The following is a 21,047-nucleotide window of genomic DNA, read 5'->3' on the forward strand; positions in this document are numbered from 1 at the left end:
CCACGAATAGGCCTATCCTCAGAATGTTCCCGAAATAATCATCAGCGTTAATTTATCCATTTGTAACTCCCAGAGTGTACAAATGGAAGACTCTCAGAGCCAAATTGACCCTCAAGATTTGTCAATCTCGTAGGCCAATTCAACATCCAAGCGTAATTGCTCATTGACTCATTCTCATCGCAGGTTCATTCATGCACTGTTGAGAGCAGAGAGTTTTAACATGAAGATACGACTGATGTCTCCGGCAGCAGCTGCTCTGCTTGCAGTGCTGCTTCTCTCCTCCGCTCAGGCCCAGAAAGGTAAAGTTCATCTTTATATTCACTCTCCATCTCTCCTCTATCTATAGGCTACCTCTCTCTATATTCTCTTTGCCGCGGTTTGACCAAACACCACTCCCAGTGCTGCTTGGTGTGATGCGATTGTAAGCTTGCCAATGTTAGGTGATGTGAATAAAATGTCAAAATAATGAAAAAATGTGTTTTTGAAGTTTGTTTAAATGCTGCATAATAGGTCTATGTATTTTCTTTTGACACTTCGATCATGTTCCTGTCAAACAGTCAGTTGAAAAAGTGGGTCAATTGACAGTTAATTGTCAATTGAAAACGCGAGGTTGCCTAATTACCAAATATTTTGTCTGAAAACGAGAATGACCACAGTTTGTCCTAGGCTAGAAAAACTGGAGTGAATTGAGATTTCTCTCTAGGGCCATAGGGGGGAAACAGATAGCTAGAATAGATGAAAGACAAACGATATAGTCATTGGTTGGAATGACATCCAGGGGTAGGTAGCTGCCGTTTATTTTTCTTACACCAGGAGGGGCTCACCATCTGCCAACAACAGAACAGACAAGCCCAGTCCAGCGGACGATATAATATAACTTTTTTTCCTCCCTTTTTTGAGAGAGGGAGGGAGAGAGAGAGAGAGAGCGAGAGAGAGAGAGAATAAGAATGAGAATAGTGGCCAAGTTTCCCTCCTTTGTCCCTTTTCTCTTGATGGAACGGAAAGACAAAATATGACTTTCACATTATTTTCCAGAGGTCTGAGACGTTAGACAGAGAAAATGTGGTCCAGCGAGGCTCTGCGGATACATTCTGTCAGAGTCCAAAACCTCAGAATAAACCCCTCAGAATAAAATAGGAAATACATGTCGTCATGCAAGTGTCTCGTTTCAGTTGCATAGCTACCATCCCCTTTAATGCCCACCACCACCACCATGCCACAACCTGGATGGCTGTTTGGAAAAGGTCAGGGCAGCAGAGGAGTTAAACAAAGTGATTATTGGAATGGCCTGTTGTGACTTGTGAGTGACCAGACAAGACATATGCCTAGCCTACTATACGTATCTCGAGAAAACTATAGGCTAGGCTATTTTAGTTGCCACATTCCAAACTTTTTTAGACGGCTTTAGGGCAGAATGTGCTTGTTTATGAAGGCAAATATGTGGTTAATTTAATCATGCTGAGCTGATTTTTGTATTTTTTTATTGTTATTATTATTTTAGATTTTCAGCTGTGCGTGTGTGTGTGCGCGCGCGTGCGTGCGTGCACACATTCACGAGTGTGTTTGCGTGTGTGCTTGAGTGAGAGAGAGAGAGAGAGAGAGAGAGAGAGAGCGCGCGCTAATGAGTAACAGCCTTGCGTGCGCCAACACCTGTGTCCATTCTCGGTGCGCCCCCTGCCTTCTCCATGTATTTGACTTTGTAAAAAGTGTTAAAATGTGGGTAGTTTTGGCCATGAAAGACCAAATAGATCCATTTGGAGAACTGAGCGGAGCCGACCACAGTCCATTGAGTTGATTTGCCAGGTTGGTGGTTCTCCATTTTTGCTGTCGTCTGTACCTCCCACCCACATTGACACCCCACACCCTCGGTCAAAGTTATATGGCTTTGCGACAATATTTTACAATGATATTCTTCATTACCATAACTCTACCAATTAAGGCATTTGACCCAGTTTAATTTTTATTATTTGACAGCATCCTCTGAATCTTCTAGAGTCACATAGCCTAGATATGCTGTCTTCTTCTATTGTCTATTAATACAGGGTCAATTACTGTATAGCTTAGCTAGCTAGACTGGTTACATTTAATTTACAGTGTCAACAATCAACTTTAATTGTTTTAAGTAGGCCTAATGTTAGTTGCCAAAATAGATACACCCATGCATTTGCTGCATGCTCTTGCTACACAGTTATTCACAGTTGTAGCTAGCCTATTTAGCTGTTTTATTTGCACTTATAGGCCTATAGTCATAGACTTAATTATATGGTGATTTTCCAATATGCTATTAGGTAATGCATGAGCAGACAGTATGAGTCAGTGTGTCTCTTCCCTGAAGAATATCATTATAAAATATTTCCTATTTTGTGGTCCAATGTGTGTACATGGAGGTGTTTGTCCCTCGCAAACAAGTTGTTGAAAACAACTTTTCATGTACATGTGCATGTTGCTTAGTTTGTTAGTTCCGTGTCAGTCAATCTTGTTTTGAATTGAGTTTTTCTTCCTGCCCTTTGATTTCCCCCCCCCCCCCCCTCCCCCCTTTCATTAATATATTTTTTTCTTACTCATGTAAACCAGTCAATCTCACCGTATTGGCCAGGACCCTATATTTGTTTTGGGCCTGTTGGTGCCAATGCCCACATGAGAAGAGTTATAACATGTTTTAATGAGCAAAGTGCCAAGGATCAGATTAAGTTAGGTTACTTTATTAAAACTGGGTCCTGTGCTAAAATACCCCTGGTGAAGACGCTTGTAAGAACTTTGTGAAACAAAAAAGATCTACACATGTCCTGGGCGGCATTGTGTATTCTTTTATGAGGTTTGCAATGGATGGAAAACGCTGAACTTGTGCAGTTAACAAAATAAGATCTTAGAGTCCTTATCCATTGTATAATCAACATCACTGGTTGTTGTTCGTCAATTCAGTGTCATGGACATTGGATTGACATATGGACTGCTATGTTTGCTGTTCCATATTGTGTTTCCATGTACAGGGTGGGAATCATAACATTTTCTCAGTGACAGTGTGATTTCTTGTTCCATTTTACCAGCCTAATCAATTTCGGAAAAACTCTTAACCACTTGAACCCTAGTGTCCCTCTGGGCATGTCATACTAGGCGGACATTCGTGAACATTCAACAAAATATAGCAGATCTACAAGCTCACAAAGTGTGGCGTTGCGATGAGTTGTGAGTTTGCATATAGTGTGTTTTCGGCAAAGAGATTACATGGCATAAAGGAGGGGTTCAAAAGACCCCTGGAGGACCATGGTCAACAAAGTATAGGGTTTTAAGTGCTTCCTCGAAATTATGCATAAGTTCTTCACAATGCGTCCCATTGTGAATATTTTTGAAAAGTTATGACATATTTATTATTTTTGAAACAACAAAATAGGGACACCAGAGTTAATGTGGTTAATAATGGTTGGTTACCTGTCACCAAGGCTGCATGGTAGACAATTGAATACCACTGCAGAGAAGTGTATCCGTGTTTGCGTGATGGCTATTGTTATTTTTCCCATCCTGTTTGTGTTCACTAAATGTTCTGTCCTTTGGGCAGACAAGGTTGTCTCCCACTGACTGTGTTGCTTGAGTTGTTGACTGTGGCCACTGGTCACATACAGTTTGACAGCTCAAACGGATGTCATTTTTCCTCCAAAATGGCTTCTTCCTATAATATTAATATGCTTTGTTGTGTTTACCCCTGTACTGTGCTTGTATGTTTTGCCCCAACAGTGAACGATATAACTTCAATCCCTGAAGTGTTGATTGTTGGGAAATGCTACTTTGTCATACTTCATCTAAAATACACTCATTGCTCAACATCAAAGATATTAACATTTCCCCTTTTCTATTCACAGTTGATCCGCCCTCAGATTTGAGGTTTAAGATTTTAAATGAGAACACAGTGCAAATGACATGGACAAGGCCATATTCTAGGATAGAGGGCTACAGAATACAAGTTTCCTCAGACACAGGTGGGTAGTCGTTAAAACTACGGGTCCCAGCATGCCTGGACTGTAACATTACAAGTGTCGTTAACACGGAGCAATCACTCTCACTGACAACACGAGTCACACCCAGCCATTATCTAAAGATCCACACATGAACACATGCCTCCGTAGGATTACATTCTTTTTAAATGAATGAATGAATACATTAATTAATTAAAATAAACTTCCATCTGGATACAATTGATAGGATGGAAAGTTATTCAAAGATTCTGGTACCATTCACTATCATTAAGTTTTTCTGTTTTGTACACAAAATGTATCAGTATGTTATTGTGTTATTATTGTGTCCCGGCGTTTTTTCTTTTTCATTCCCTTTTTTTTTTTACAATATAAAGTTACTCAATATTTTGTGCTTAAAAGAAGTCTTCATTGTTTAATACACAGCTTGATACACTATGAGGCAGAGGCTGTTGTGAAGTCATGTATAGTGGCCTATTGTGAATATCTATTACAACAGTTCCCTAATGTCTAATGTCTTTGTACATGGTTGTAGCGGAACCGATAAAAGAAATTACACTCCCTGCCTCTGCGACGCAGACGTCAATCTCAGAGTTGACTCCAGATGTGGATTATTCAGTCTCAATATCGGCATACAGTGGAGTGGAAGAGAGTCTACCCATATCTGGTCAGATCACAAGTAAGTCATACTCTATTCTTACTGTAATGGAATTCTAGAGGTCCTCGCTGGCCCTGGCATTGATAACGGTGATGAAAGGAAATGGCAAAGCACTGATAAAGTTTGTCTCACTCTGGCACATTCTATTCTAAAAACCTGGTTGGCTAGCAAAATAGTGCAAGTGGCATGTAAGATAGATCATACCCTACCATTTACTAAGGCAGGAACCCAGCCAGTTTTTAGAGGTCCTGTTCTGTTCTAAAACCTTTGTTGATTGGTAAAATATTGAAAGTAGCCACTAGCCAGTGAATTTTGGGACATATCAGCAATTATGGTGGATTAAACAATATATCATTTAATTATGTTTCCCTCCCTGCACTGAACGAAAGGACTACACAGTAAAATAGTGTTAATTAATCAATGTGTAACTCTTAAAACAATTTAACCAAATGGACCTTCACAGGTCCATTTGGTTACATCTGTATAATCTCAGAGTTACAGTATATTGAGACCCAGGATTGTACAGACAGGAAAGTACCATATGCTCTAGTGTAATGAGAATACTTGCGGTAGGGAAGGTCTTCCTGGCATCATTACATACAAGACATGATTCTACAGAACCTGCACAGCCAAGTCGAGCTCTAGAGATTCACAAGGAATCTGGGAGAACCGATTACATCAGCCCATTAGTGTACAATTTGTTTTTGCTTGCTCATTGTATCCACAAAGGGGACATTTTTTATAAGAAACTTCCTTGTAAAAGCCCAGGGCTTGTTCCAAAGTGATATAATCCACAACGTGGTGGGAAATTGACACCCACTCACTCACACAAAATAATTAGTTGTACATAAGCACAACAAAACACCCCACACTATGTGTTTTAAAGAATTGTAGGGAAGTAAGTCAAAGCAAATTTAAGACTGGATCCTTTGCGCAAATATCAGATACATTTCTCATTTGGAGATGGCTTAAAGTCATATTGTGTAATTATTTTAATGAATCTTTATATAATCTTTCACAATTATTTTTACAATGACCATTCCGCATTAATGTGTTTTTGACAATTTATCTACAACTGCCCCCAACACCTGCCTACAAAAATAACACAGACACTGGAAATGTACCGGAAATGTATTTATTTGTGAATATTAGTTTCTGACAACGCTGTTGTTGTTTTTCATAGTATCCTCAATGCTAGGATTTGAGTTGTGTAAATAGACCATAATACAGAACTGAATTCTGGGAATCGCAGTTCTAACAGACCATAGGCAGACTAGATGTTACAGTGGTCTGTTACAGTTGGGAACCCAGATTGACTTCTGTTGTGTCCGTGATTGCAAATAATCATTGTTTTTCATTAATTGCTATTCCATTATTATTTCTTTTTAGTTCAGTCAAGTGGAGCAGCGCCCAGGAAACCACAGCTTACGGACTCAGTCAGTAAGTCTGCATACAAATATGAATCTTTTACACAGATTGCTTCTTTCTCAAGGGTGACTTGACCAAACTAAAGCAGACTCATGACATGTACATGGAGTTCTTCAAGAAGACCTTTCCAGTTCATTCTAGATCTCTTTTGTTTACCATTGGGCTTGTTCCATGAGCTGTGTTAGGTCAGCTGCAAAGGGAGTTTCCACATATCCACATACAATACTCCATTGTATAGCAAAACATTCAAAAGTGGACTATATAACTCCCAAAGGCATTCAGTCATTAGTTTGGTTTGTTGCCTTCCATGCAGTCAGCCTGCCAGTCATGCCAGTCAGAGGGAGTTTTTCACATGCTCAGTTGTAGGGCATTTGGGGGGGGCGATGTAGGTGTAGAGGTAACAGCTGTATCCAGGCCTCTGGTGCTATGAAGCTGAATGTGACCCAGCCCTGCAGTGCTGAGGGAAGTGGAAATCATTACGGAGCCCCTGATTTACAAGAGCTCTGCTGCTCGTCCCAGTCCAGTTCACACCAGCAACTTGGACTGTTAAATAGTAACTTGGTTCAAAGAATGATGCTTTTGAATACATAGTCGAGCTTGGAAACCACTACTTAGTCGTATTGTGCTGATAGGGGTTATGGAGTACCAAGAGATAAACATGTTTCTACATCCAACAGAATTACGATATAAAATTTCTCCTGCTTATGTCATGATCTCAGTTGTTTGCCAATAGGATATGGATTGGTTTTCCATTCTTCCTGGGCAGTATGTGAGTGCTAAGGGGGTAGTTCCCCTCATACATTATTATGCATTTTATAAATGAGAGGGGAAAACATGTTGGACCACAGTTTGCCTCAAGAGACACATTTTACAGCTCACTTATAAATATACCTGACAGCAAACCCAATGCTGTTTTCTTTGGCCAAAAAGATAATGCTTTGTTGGCTTGCAAGGCCATGGAAAACGGCAGGATCTCTCAAGAAGTTTTTTCCTCAGGTCAAATCATTTACTGCATCCATTGTTCCTGTAGCTCAATAAATACAGACATCTTCTGCATTGATGCCTGTATACACAGTGGTAGCCATTGTAGTAATCCCTCTTCACACATTTGTCTTGCGCTGCCTCTACCTCATAGCTGCCTAGAAAGAGCCCACATCCCCTCCCTTTGCGACGTGACTCTCCAACATGATTGAGGGTGTCCCATAGCTGTTACTCGATGAGAGTGTATGATTCACCCCTCCACTCCCCTTGATCAGTAAGTCTGTATAGTACTGATGCCCACTTAAGAGTGAAGGATTGAGGAATCTTTGCGGCCTTGCTTAAATGATAGGGTATTGGTATTTTAAATATTCAAAACTTGCATTTCTTTCTTCTTGTTGCAGGTGGGTAAGGGAACTTGGGTGCTACTGTACAGTGAGAGGGACTTATTGAATGAGTGACTCCACTTGCTTTCCCTCTAGGGAAAGGCTGATGTATGACAGAGCACTGTGTTGGCCCTGCCATGGGCAGCATCAGATGTGACGTGTTGTGAGCTTGTAGATCAGTAGATTTAGACTTTTTTTTTTTTTTTAAAGATTTGTTTTTGGGCTTTTATGCCTTTATTTGACAGGATAGTAGACTGACAGGAAATGGGGAGAGAGATGGGGAATGACATGTGGCAAAGGTCGTCCGGATCGGGAATCGAACCGGCGACGCCAGCAGGCATCATAGCCTAGTATATGGTACGCGCCTTGACCACCAGGCCAGCGGGCGCCCCAGATTTAGACTTTTTGATGTCAAATTAAGTATACTGTACATGTACATGGGGTTCAAGGGGTGAAGAGTAAAGACTATGGAAACAAAGTTCTCTTGTTTCCGTAGGTCAGGAGGACTCTTATAATATTTTTTACGTACAAATATTTGCCTTTACAGTACATGTGCAGATAAATGATCTTGAATCTTGTTCATTTCTCTCTCCAAGAAAAAAAGAGACTTATACATTGTCAGCATATTCATCCTGCTTTTTCCTCCGACACCCCCATTTTTCCCCAGAATGCTCGTTCAGTGCCATCGCCGACCTGGTGTTTTTGGTGGACGGCTCCTGGAGCGTCGGCAGAGACAACTTCAAGCACATCCGCAGTCTGATCTCAGCGGTGGCTGGAGCCTTCCAGATCGGGGCGGACCAGGCCAGAGTGGGCGTGGTCCAGTACAGCAGCGACACCAGGGCAGAATTCAACCTGAACCAGCACATGACGCGGGGCGCACTCCTAAGAGCCATCAACAATCTGCCCTACAAGGGAGGCAACACCATGACTGGTACCTGTTAAAACAATACCTCCTCTTTCATGCCAATTCCTTTTACATGATCATGCATCTATAGTTATTAATCCAGTAATCATATAATGACCTACCTCAATAACATCTACATTATGTAGCCTTGATTCGCAGACTGGGCATAACTGTAAAATAATGATTTGGAACATCACTGCATGATGATGCAATTCAATCCATCAAGGTTCTTTGCCAGTGGATGTTGTAGATTAAAAGGAAATTATGCCTTATACAGTCAGCATTTTTGTGAAACTGCTACAAGACTATACCTCCAGAAAGTTCACTATATTGCTGGTACAGGATGTGTTATTAGTCTTAATGTCCTTGAGTAGTGTAAAACAATGTCATACATGGATATAATCATGATGACTATAGTATGTACCCTAGTATGATCTTAGTATCCATAGTCTTTATGATGGTTTCAACCCTAACTCAGCGTTAGGACAGTAATGTAATTCACTGTGCTACTGCAGGTGATGCCCTTAACTTCCTGATGAAGAACACCTTCACTGAGGCTGCTGGTGCGAGAAAAGGCTTTCCCAAAGTGGCTGTGATCATCACTGACAGCAAGTCCCAGGACGAGGTGGGGAGCTACGCCAGGAAGCTGAAGAACATGGGTGTAGAGATCTTTGTCCTAGGTATGAAGACCAAACTTTTATAAAACATACACTGTGATAATCTAACTCTGAAAGGGTACACATGTAACCAAATGGACCCGTAAGTGTCCATTTGGTTACATTTCTGCCCTCTCAGAGTTACAGATTAATAAATAAACCTCCAATTTATAGATCCACAACATTACAATCAATTGGCTCTAGGTTCAGGTTCAGGTTTATTGTCACACATATCCATACAAGTACAGATACAATGAAATGCTTGTGCCAGGAGCACTCTCAGCCTTATTACGCAAAGACATGGTCACAGTGACCGACGAGAGTGTGGACCTGCATACCATGCAGGCCACACAAAACAAGCCCCAACAACAACAATAGGCTCTACAACATTACAATCAACTGGCTTGTATCTTTTGTGTGCTTATAGTGCGGCTTTAACTGGTTTGCTTTTCATTACGGGTCTCTTGAATGTCGTAACGGTGCTATTGGTACAGCGTCAACTTGTTTGATAGATAAATAATAAATAACATTTCCTCTTTGTAGTTCAGTCAAGAAAGCAAAACTAATGCAGAACAACACTGATAAAAATGGCTCAATAGCAGAAAAATGTTGTTCTGTACTGAAGAACAGATTCCGCTGTAAAGCTTTAAGTGGAGTTTCAGTTCATTAGGACAACTATAGGATTATGAGTCCTATTTGTTTTCACAGTTTGGAAACCTCATACTGTATGTCCAAATCGGACTTTTCAGAATTCTAATATAATAACAATAATTTTCAAAAAGAACTGATAAAAAAAGCATACAATATGGACTATGGAGATAAGAGGTTTCTGCCCGACAGCGACAATTTGTAGTATGACTGAGTACATGCTGTCACTCTTTCCAAACGGAGTAGACGTAACTATAAGAGCTGCCTTCTTGCCAGCATTACAGTACGCTGTGGAAGATAATACATGCCTTTTTCCAAACAATTTAAATTAGACTATGAATGTAAAATATCCAATTAAAGCTGCAATACGGAACTTATTTTAATGAATAAAAGGATATTTTAATCAATGAATCTACTGTATATGGTAGAGTATGTTACAGCTGCAGTGGTGTCAGGTAGGACTACCCACTTGTCGACAAGTAGTACTGCCCGAAGCGCATAAGCCCATTGTCTCCCGTGGCCAAGTGAGGATTCCCTCTCGGAAGAACGGGAGAGATTTGGTCTCGAACTCGAGGAAAGGGAAACCCTGTTTCGAATCCATAGTCGACACGCAACTCACGGATTGCAGCTTTTAAGTTACTTCATAAGTAACTGCTCTGGTAACAGAGTCAATAAGCAAAGAAAGGCGAGACGATTGTAAAACCTACTTGTCTTGAGTGGAATCAAATGGGTTTTGTTCTTAGCACACGTGCTGTCATATTTTCCAACCACAGAAGAATTACAGTGAAGACATGACCTTCAGTCAGTGAGCAACAGTGAATCCAGCTGGATAATCTTAAATTGCAAACGTGGAAAAGAAGTGTTTAATTTCACGTCTTTATAGATCAACTCATTTTACCCAGCGTTTACAGTGCTCAAACCTGAAGGGAAAAAAATGCGGCATTTGAATTCAGACACTCACAATCATTTTCACATGTTGCCATTGACTTTAACAAGGATTGCTTCAAATTTACTGGTGTTGCCTGTTAACTTAAGAATGAGTAACCCCCTGTAATTTGGCAGGAAATCAGGACTGCAAAGGTTATATGGAACATTTCACAATTTTTATAAGAGATTGTATACTGTAACGTGACTTTATTATTCTTTTGTCCTTGTCTCATTTAGGGATCAAAGCGGCAGATGAGGAAGAGATGAAGGCTATGGCTTCCACCCCATACAGAACACACGTCTATAATGTCGCTAACTTTGACCAGATTAACAAGATCCAGAAAGACCTCATTACCCAAGTGTGCGCTGGTGTCGACGATCAACTCAACTCGCTTGTCAGTGGAGAGGAAGGTTTGTCTGTTAGTTAGTTTGTTTGTTTATGTGTTCCAACATAAAACATTTGCATTTAACTATTTAGCTGATGGTCTTGGCCAGCCTGATCCTTCACGTGACGTGTTGTGCAGAGAAAATAACACATCCACAAGCTCACAGCGAATCAGCGCACATTTAAAAGAAAATGTTTAAACCATCCATGCAAGATGATTTGCTCTCACCATGGAAGGAAATACACTACTACCAAACATAAACATGCATGCATGGATGGAGTGTTAGCACCTGCCACTTGGTGGTACCATCATGATTTGATTAAATATGATATACAGACTGAATGTATAAATGAATGATCTGTACACATTTGAACAACCAGTAACCCTCGCACTGTGCTGTTAACACATGTGGCCATTAAGTCCTATTGTCTCAGTCAATGCCTTGTGTCAGTACTATGCTCTCTATCTCTTTCTGCTGTTTCGGTAGATAAAACAATACATGCGTTTTAGTTGGGAAATAACGTGATTCTCATTGTGATTTTCACAGTCGTTGAGCCAGCTTCAAACCTCCAAGTCCTTGAGGTGGCCTCCAAGTCCATGCGAATCACATGGGATCCTTCCATTGGAGATGTATCTGGATACAAGGTGCAGCTGGTCCCCATGATTACAGGCAGTAAACAACAGGAGCTGTACACAGGCCACTCACAGACCATGGCCCTGGTTAGGGACCTGACTCCAAACACAGAGTACCAGATCAGCCTGTTTGCCCTCAAAGGCCTGACCCCCAGCGATCCTGTCATGGTTATGCAGAAGACGGAGCCGGTCATAGTGAGCACAGGTGAGTTACACATCTCTAAAGGTTGAATTATCGACTGTACTGTGATTATGGAATGATGATGATGATGATGATGATATGAAATAAACTGTAAAAAAGTTAATTGAAGTCTGAGAGCGTCTGAGAAATGTATTTGTCATTTGTACACTCTCATCAGAGTGCACTGTACTATCAGTGATTATTGGAGGATCATGTAAAAAAAACTATTCAATTTAATTCCAGATTGTGCACTTGGAGTGGATGTGCAGGCTGACGTGGTGCTCCTAGTTGATGGCTCATACAGTATTGGTTTGGCTAACTTTGCCAAAGTACGGGCTTTCCTGGAGGTGCTGGTGAACACTTTTGACATTGGGGTGGACAAGATCCAGATTAGCTTGGTGCAGTACAGTCGGGACCCCCACACCGAGTTCTACCTGAACACCCACCATGACCTTGATGCTGTGGTCAAGGCTGTGAGGACATTCCCTTATCGAGGAGGCTCCACAAACACGGGCAGGGCCATGACTTATGTGAGGGAGAAGATCTTCCAGACTACCCGAGGGGCACGACCCAATGTCCCTCGCGTTACAATCCTGATCACTGATGGGAAATCCTCAGACGCCTTCAAAGAGCCAGCCACCAAGCTAAGGAATGCTGACGTGGAAATCTTTGCTGTTGGTGTCAAGGATGCCGTCCGATCTGAACTGGAGTCCATTGCCAATGCCCCCAAGGAGACCCATGTGTACACTGTTGAGGATTTTGATGCATTCCAGAGGATATCCAAGGAATTGACCCAGGCCATCTGCTTGAGGATTGAACAGGAGCTCCGCAACATCAACAAACGACGTGAGTAATATTATTAACACTAATCCTGTTTACAGAATATACTGTGCTTTTTGTATAGTTGTCACTCTGCACTAGCATAATAAAAATAAAAATAATGTACATTGTATAGCTAAGAGATGTAGACTTCAGAACTTGACTCGAGTCAGGTTTGAGATGCAAAAATCAGTATTGCAGAGTGACATGGACTCCTGCTGTGAGAATCAACTTATTTGCAACTTGACTGCTTACCTGTTTAAGACTCGACTAGGGATTTAAAAGCAAAAAGTATGTTATTCAATGAGCAACTTTACGTGTATTACTATCACATGCTTAGTTTGGCCTACTGCTTTGACACAGTCCTCATTTTTGTAACATTTGGAGAAACCTGTAACATGTAACTGACCAAACTGGCATGGATATACGAGGATGGGCAGAGCTTTGACTTGAAACTTGGACTCAGACTTAGGTTATGAAAATCTGGATTTGTGACTTGACTTGGATTTGAATGAAAGAACTTGAGACTTGGCATGCACAGAAAGTCTGTCAAGTACTGGTTACGCTGCTGGAATATTCCTTTCCAAAATGTATTTTTTTAGAGAAGCTAGTAATCTCACATTCATCTCCACATTCAAATATTAACAAAAAAAATATCTCCATTCCTCTCAAGAAGAATTGAGAATACTACCTCACACACATGCATGCAATTACATTCATGTCACTTTTTCAGAGTTGTCTTCTTAAGCTTGACGTTTTCTCTTCACAATGTGTTGCACACATGTCTGCCTTCTGATCTTTCAGGGGCAGAGAGAGGTCTCACATGTGGAAATATCAGAAAAGGGTCAAGTAGTAGTTGCAAATAATTATTAGCATTTGTTTTAATCCCCCCACAGTACCGGGTGGATGTGATCTACCATAGCAGGACACATCAGATGATGCCAGATAAATTGTCAATTGCTGCAATATTATGAATCGAGTCTCTGATTCTGCAGTTTGTTTGTCTAAACTTTCTGGTAGTCATTATACGATCCTTTGTGGCAAACCCCACCCATCCGGCACTCACAACTATATAAAACAAACACAGAGTTACTTGCATGCTCTATTTGACCCACATCTGGTGAAATATAGTCCCTCACATTACTCACATTACTCATTTTGAATTATATTGCTGACAGGTATCCAGCTAAGTCAGAACTCCATTAAGTGTGACTCACACTAGATTTACTTATGAAATAATCCTCATATAATAAACAAAGACAACCATAGAGGAGGAATGAAGAGTTACTGTCTGGGATGCTACTTGGAGTTCTGTGTCCCGTGACGACATGCAGTAGCCTATTACACATTTTCTGTGGTGTTTTGAAGGACACTATTCCCATGGAATCTTTCTAACCTTTCACCCCAATTGGTGCTGCTAATCACTGGCTACATGTGCGGTTTACTCTGATTCTCAGTTTAGTAGACAGTGGAAATAGGAAAGAGAGAGGGGAGAGAGAGAGTTGACCCCATGACATGTCCAGCAACTGACAGATCAGGATGCCCATACACAGGGGCGTCACAAGGGGGGACTGAATTACTAGGGCCCAAGGTGGAGGGGCTTTAATTATTTTATACTTTAGCTTTTGAAAAATAGCAGATATACAAGCTCACAGCGTTACACCGAGTGCTGCGCTGCGAGCTTGTAGATCTGCTATTTTTGAAAAGTCGTGAAAATGTGTACAAATCTTTGAATATATGTATTTTTTAAGCGAACAACATTTTGTAACTCAAATTTTGCTTCTGGGGGGGGTCCCTGGAACTAAATATTTTGAGATGGGGGTCCATGGCCAAATACATATCATTTTGGGGGTCCTTCACATGAAAAGGTTTGAGCACCACTGACATAGAAACATAGGTTTTTCTCATAGCTCGGTGCCACGCTGTGAGCTTGTATATCTGCTATTTTTCAATAGTTAAAGCACAAAATAATGCGTTCCCAGTCTAAATGGGTTAAACTCCCCCTCCCCCTATGAAGAACATTCATGGGGGGGGGGGCCGCAGTGAATCCTTGTCCCTAGAATTTGGTGCGACGCCCCTGCCCATACATTAAGATATAACTGGATGCTGCATCATTATGAATGTATGGCTGAAACTTTAAATACATTTCCTAACATGAAGTCTGAGATTCACATTGGAGCCAAGCTATTCCATTTGATTTCTTTTTTCTTTTGTTTGTTGCACTAGATCTCTAATTAATTACTAGAAATTAACTTTATGTTACTCAGGATTTAATTCTCTTATTTCAATCATGTTTATTTCACTTGTGAAATTTGACTTTATAATTCATTACATTTTCTTAAATGTAACTTGCAACGTAGTAGTCACCCTGACAGCTCAAAGACCAAATAGCTATGTTGACAATACTTGCCTTTTCCCCACCAGAGCTGATCGCACCAAAATCCCTGTCCTTCTCCGAGGTGGGCTCCAGGAACTTCAGGACCTCGTGGGAAATCGATGCAGCTAATGTGGAGTCCTACCTGGTCCAGTTTAAGCCAGCTGATGATACCGACGATGGCCATTTCATTTCCATGTCTGTCCCCGGGGACACCCGCACCATTGTCCTCCCCCACCTGACGCCGGTCACCCGCTACGAAATCAACGTGGTTGCCCAGTATGACAAAGGAGACAGCTTTCCTGTCACTGGCCATGAAACAACACTGGAAGGTCAGTCTGCAGTTTTCTTTCATGATAAGCCCTGAGCTATATTTTTATTAACTATCTGGACTGAAACGGGATAGAATGCAGTAGAACAGACACAAATGTATCACCTAATCCAGTGTTTCTCAAACTTTCAAATTTCAAGGTCTCCCCTTAAACTCTGACAGTGTACGGGTTCATTTGGTCCCATTTGTCAGAGTTACAGACTTGTATGGGTCAATTTAGAGCCCCCTAAAGGAACCCACAGAGTCCCTGGAATCCACTTTGAGAACCAATGACCTAATCTCATTTTGTCATATTTATTTATCCACACATAACACTGCAACTTTGAGGTTTCTCAATATTTTCTCAGTACAATTGCAAATACAAAACCAGATCATCTCCTGGGGTATTAATGAAGTTGCTCTTATTTTAGAGAAAGGTCCAGTACGTAACCTGAAGGTATCCGAAGAGACAATGGACAGCTTCCGTGTGTCATGGATGCCGGCCGCAGGGGACGTGGTCCGGTACAGACTGACCTACGTACCAGTAAGGGGAGACAGTGCCACAATGGAGACAACCACGGACGGCCCTGACACCAGCATTGTTCTAAATCAGCTGTTCCCCAAAACCACCTACCATGTTACTGTAACCCCAGAGTATGGGTCGGGAGTGGGACCAGAGATGCAGGTTGACGGAACCACAAAAGAAGGTGAGCAGGGCTTTCAGGCTCAATGCATGTTCTACACTTCCAAAGAGTACACACACACACACACACACACACGCACACACACACACACACACACACACACACACACACACACACACACACACACACACACACACACACACACACACACACACACACACACACACACACACACACACTGTTTCTCCTTGAGTTTCCATCTTAGGCATTTTGTTGATGGTCCAATCTAGTGACATGTAATAATAGCAGCTAACTTTGATTCCTACATAATCATAAACAAGAGCAGTTGCTAGCAGTGGCTAGCATAGTGTAAGGCACACTAGGTACTTAGATCAGTGATTGAAGTGACTGACATCTGATGACTGACAGCTGCTCTTTAACCAGCATACAACACCAACTTTAGTCCTGATCGCAAAGGTGCTGATCTGCTTGGTTGTGTCTCATAACCAATTTACGTAGGGTAAATTATATATTTAGTTTTTTGTTCAAAGGTCCATATTCTGATAGTACTCATTTCTATAGAGTGTTTGTTCTGTCCCGCCACCTCTTTAATAAACAGAAAATACAATTTCAGGCCAATCATCAGCTAATCAGGAAAGACTACCCATTCATCAGCTTCATATTCATAGTGTTCCGATTCCAATTTTATTTGCTCATGTCTTTGTGTACTCACTTCTTTCATTTGTTTAATCTGAATCCTGTACGAGTACTCTCTCCTGGTTGGATGAAATGGATATCCCGACCATGCATTTTCTGCTTAGGCCTACTAAAGAGCTGGAGAGACAGGGAGACTCCTGTTAACTGAACTGTAACAAAGTCTTGAACTGTATCACTTACCCTACATTTAACGAGGGCAACACCAGAACACTGAATCGCTGAATTGATGTCAGAAACCAGGGAAGTTTATGTGGTATTATTCTCTTTCTAATTGTAGCCTAGTACAACTTATGTGACTTTTAAAAAGAATATCATTTGGGAAGGATATTCTATATTTTTTTAATATATTCAGAACTATAAAATTATTAATTTGCTGTATCCGAATTTAACAACAACAAAATAAAACACTTACTTAACAAAAATCCACCGTTTTGCAGTGAGGGAAACAAATATAGGGTGGTGGGAGGGTGTATTATTTCGTTTTATTTTAGCTGGAAAATACTAATTGGTCAAAATGTACCCAGAATGATAGATGGTGCAGAAAAGCAGACACGGAAAGCCATCTTCTCCTTCCTGAGCCAGTCATCCCCTTGCTTTAGCCACTCTATCATTGTGATGTTCTGGAGAGAGCCAGAGCCAGTGGAAGACACCCTGCTGGGTGGGATCGCAGCACACAGATTGAACAACTCACTTAATCTTCTCTTGAGCCTCAAGTGCTAAACATCTAATGCCTGATTTTCAAGTGATTTGTGTGTGTGTGTGTGTGTGTGTGTGTGTGTGTGTGTGTGTGTGTGTGTGTGTGTGTGTGTGTGTGTGTGTGTGTGTGTGTGTGTGTGTGTGTGTGTGTGTGTGTGTGTGTGTGTGTGTGTTTGTGTGTGTGTGTGTGTGTGTGTGTGACACACACACACACACACACACACATACACCCTATATTCATGGGTTGCATTTGTAGTCCTAAACCGGCCATATTGAGGACCAACACAGGTGTTCAGTTTGTCTAATTGGCACAGAACCAATGTTCTACGTTAATCAAAACACCTGTGTGGTCCTCAAAATGGCTGGTGGAGGACTACAAATGCAACCCATGAATACTTACCCTATAAGTATAGAGTATGTTAAGGTATTGCCAGTGGAATTTTGCAATCAAGCATGGTGATGTCATCGCTAGGTCATATTTCGTTTTTTATTTTAGGAAATTACAATCAAATCATCTCATCAGTCATCACTATCTCGCTATGAGGAATCGTTTTTCATTGTTTCTGCTACATTGCAGGTCAAACAGGGAAAGATGTAGTGTCACCAGTACAATAATATCATGTTAATAAAACCAGTGACCCAGTCACATGCAGGTATAACTAATTATTATTACTAACTAATGGGGGTGCAACAGTTTATTGAACTAATCGTTTTCATTATTGAAAATAGCAAATCTACAGTACATGCTCATAATGTATCACATTACGACAAGTGAGATTGTGAGATTGTAGATCTGCTATTTTCTATATTTTTGCATGACACCATTGTGCCACGAATTATTGCGACCGTCAGGTCGCAGTTTAGTATCAAAACCTCCACCGTCCGTCCGTCCGTCCGTCCGTCCGTCACACGTCACACCTTTGCCCTGCTCATATCTCCGCATCAGTATGACATCACACTGCTGACATCAGTATGACATCACACCGTACACAAATGACCCTTATATAAGACCGGCATTATCTACCGACAGATTAGTAACAAGATGTCAAAATCGTTGAAGGTTGAATCTCCAGATATGGAGATAACCAACACATCCCTCCATATATGGAGATAACCGACGAATCTCACTAAGTCTGACCTCACAAGCCCCATATTTGGACACGATGGAGGTTTTGAAGTTATATGTTGTTCGTGTCCAAATATGGGGCTTGTGAGGTCAGACTTAGTGAGATTCGTCGGTTATCTCCATATATGGAGGGAGAACCAGCTTATGAGCCGATGAGTTGTGTCAGAGTCGAGATCCTGCTTGCATCTAATCTGTTGGTAGATAATGCCGGTCTTATATAAGGGTCATTTGTGTACGGTGTGATGTCATACTGATGTCAGCAGTGTGATGTCATACTGATGTCAGCAGCTATGTCTCTATATATGGAGTTATATGTTGTTCGTGTCCAAATATGGGGCTTGTGAGGTCAGACTTAGTGAAATTCGTCGGTTATCTCCATATATGGAGGGATGTGTTGGTTATCTCCATATCTGGAGATTCAACCTTCAACGATTTTGACATCTTGTTACTAATCTGTCGGTAGATAATGCCGGTCTTATATAAGGGTCATTTGTGTACGGTGTGATGTCATACTGATGTCAGCAGTGTGATGTCATACTGATGCGGAGATATTGGCCTATTTGTGGAGATAAGCGACCAACGGTCGCTTATCTCCCGATTAGGGAGTCTTACTGGTAAAATAAGGATTAAGTAGGTAATCCTTTCACTGATTTAAAAAATACATATTTTTAAAACGTATTTGATCAATCTAAAACGTTATCGATCAGTGCACCAAAACAGTGCATACAAAAATACTCACCTCATAAAGCCTTGCATTCATGGAGATTACTTTTGTTTTTGTCGCATTCCTGAGCCAATAATGCTGATGACACAGGAGTAGTCAGAGCAGGCAAAACTACAATCTCACTCTCAATCTCAATCTCACAGTGAAATCACTGGGTGGCCTACTGATGATCCAGGTTCAAAGACAGTGGTGGAAAAAGTACATTTTTTTTTAACTTAATTACATTATCAATACTACAGTATAGAAGTACTCTGTTATAAGTAAAAGTCCAGAATTCAAAATGTACTTGAGTAAAAGTGCACATTTGTGATGAATGTCCCAAAATATTTTGAAAATAGCCAAAATGTATATAGGGCAGAAGTGGTTAATGTATGTTTTGTAATAACAATCTAAATCTACAAAGTAACTAGTAAATACAGTTTTCAAATAAATGTAGTGGAGTAAAAGTAAAGGTACCAAGATGTAGTGGAGTAGAAGTAAAGGTGTTGACAATTGGAAATATTCAAGTAAAGCACACATACCTCAAAACTGTACTTAAGTACATGTACTTAGTGACTTTCCACCACTGTTCAAAGATAATGTTTTAAATGTAGTTTTGCTCTTACGATTGGCCTCTTCTTAACGTCCCTTAGTCAAAATAGTGCATTATTGGCTCAGAAATGCGACTCAGGAAAACTAAAGAATCTCAGTTAATTCAAGGGTGAGTAATTGTGTGAACTATTGCTTATTAACTAATACAGCGTAGTGACTAATGTCTCTAGAGCTCATGCTGGGAAAAGAGAGTGAAACTCTGCTTGGTGGAGAGGAGGATACTGGTGTTTATAGGCCTCAAGCCAAAACACTAAGGAGGCTGTCAGAAATAAACAAAAGTTACTTCTGTTCACCACAGCAACGGCATTCTTTCTGTTCCCTGAAACCCTCTGAGGACGTTACAGAATAATGCATTTAGACAAGCAGCTGCTCGACGAATCTCAAATTTTAGATTTTAATTTCCTAAACACGCGTGTAAGATTTTTAAGAAATGAGAAGAAATATGGAACAAGGCAGATCTCTTCCAGTTGTTTCAGTATGTCATCGTTATTTCTTTACACAAATGAATTGTGTTCGTAAACGGTGTTGTCACTCGGTTTTAAGAGTTTAAGACTGAACGACTGTTTAATAATAGACAGCACATTTTACTGTATATATCAGAATGAACTTTTTCTTTTGCAGTGCTCAAAGAGCCAAACTTCCTGCCGCTTTCGCCTCTTTGGCTTGAAACAGACATCTGCCTCTCAGATGGATTTTATCCCCCTCAACCAATGTGGCTCACAATATTGTTCCTATTACAATGTTTACCTCGTTCATTACTTTATCTTAAAACTATGAATTGATGCAATGACTTTGAGGTTTGTAGAAACATGCCCTTTTGCCCAGCTCTCATCTCATGATTCAGTGGTTCCCAAACCTTTTATTTTACTTGGACCCCCAATCCTATACATCTTATCTGACAAATGCTGTGACCCCCAACATGTTAACCACTTGAAAACGTTTACTTTGTTGTACACCGACGAAGGAAAATATCCAACATATTTTCACTCTTTTTTAAAACCTTTTCTGGAGTATTTTTGACTATTTCTTACAATATAATGACATACCTAAAATGCTACCGCCAGGGCCGCCAGGTTGAAAGTGGTTACATTTTGTTATGTTTTTAACATTTTAGCTATGTTAAAGTTACTGGATAATAGATTCTGTAAGACAAGTAGGACTTAAATCACATGCCCACCATGACGGGGGGGGGGGGACGGGGGGGGGGTTATGATGTTTAAAACGTTTTAGACCACCTCCAGACAGACAAGATCTCATATTTTGCACACTACGACGGGGGCCTGCACCCCACGT

General features: G+C 40.8%; 1 protein-coding gene across 1 annotated transcript in view; it reads left to right on the plus strand.

Moving 5' to 3' along the window:
• Nucleotides 1-220: 220 nt before the first annotated feature.
• The window catches only part of col12a1b (collagen, type XII, alpha 1b), a gene marked incomplete at its 5' end in the record, with an annotated part of 169,013 nt that continues 148,186 nt past the window's right edge, over nt 221-21,047 (plus strand). The window contains 11 exons of the mRNA XM_080745150.1: nt 221-299; nt 3,858-3,974; nt 4,504-4,647; nt 6,016-6,066; nt 8,086-8,349; nt 8,838-9,002; nt 10,791-10,964; nt 11,487-11,777; nt 11,997-12,599; nt 14,997-15,278; nt 15,688-15,963. Of these exons, the coding sequence (XP_080601276.1) occupies nt 221-299; nt 3,858-3,974; nt 4,504-4,647; nt 6,016-6,066; nt 8,086-8,349; nt 8,838-9,002; nt 10,791-10,964; nt 11,487-11,777; nt 11,997-12,599; nt 14,997-15,278; nt 15,688-15,963 (2,446 nt within the window). The remainder of the gene's footprint in view (nt 300-3,857; nt 3,975-4,503; nt 4,648-6,015; nt 6,067-8,085; nt 8,350-8,837; nt 9,003-10,790; nt 10,965-11,486; nt 11,778-11,996; nt 12,600-14,996; nt 15,279-15,687; nt 15,964-21,047) is intronic.

This window comes from Nannobrachium achirus (assembly GCF_963921795.1).
Source record: "Nannobrachium achirus genome assembly, chromosome: 16".
Lineage (NCBI taxonomy): Eukaryota > Metazoa > Chordata > Actinopteri > Myctophiformes > Myctophidae > Nannobrachium > Nannobrachium achirus.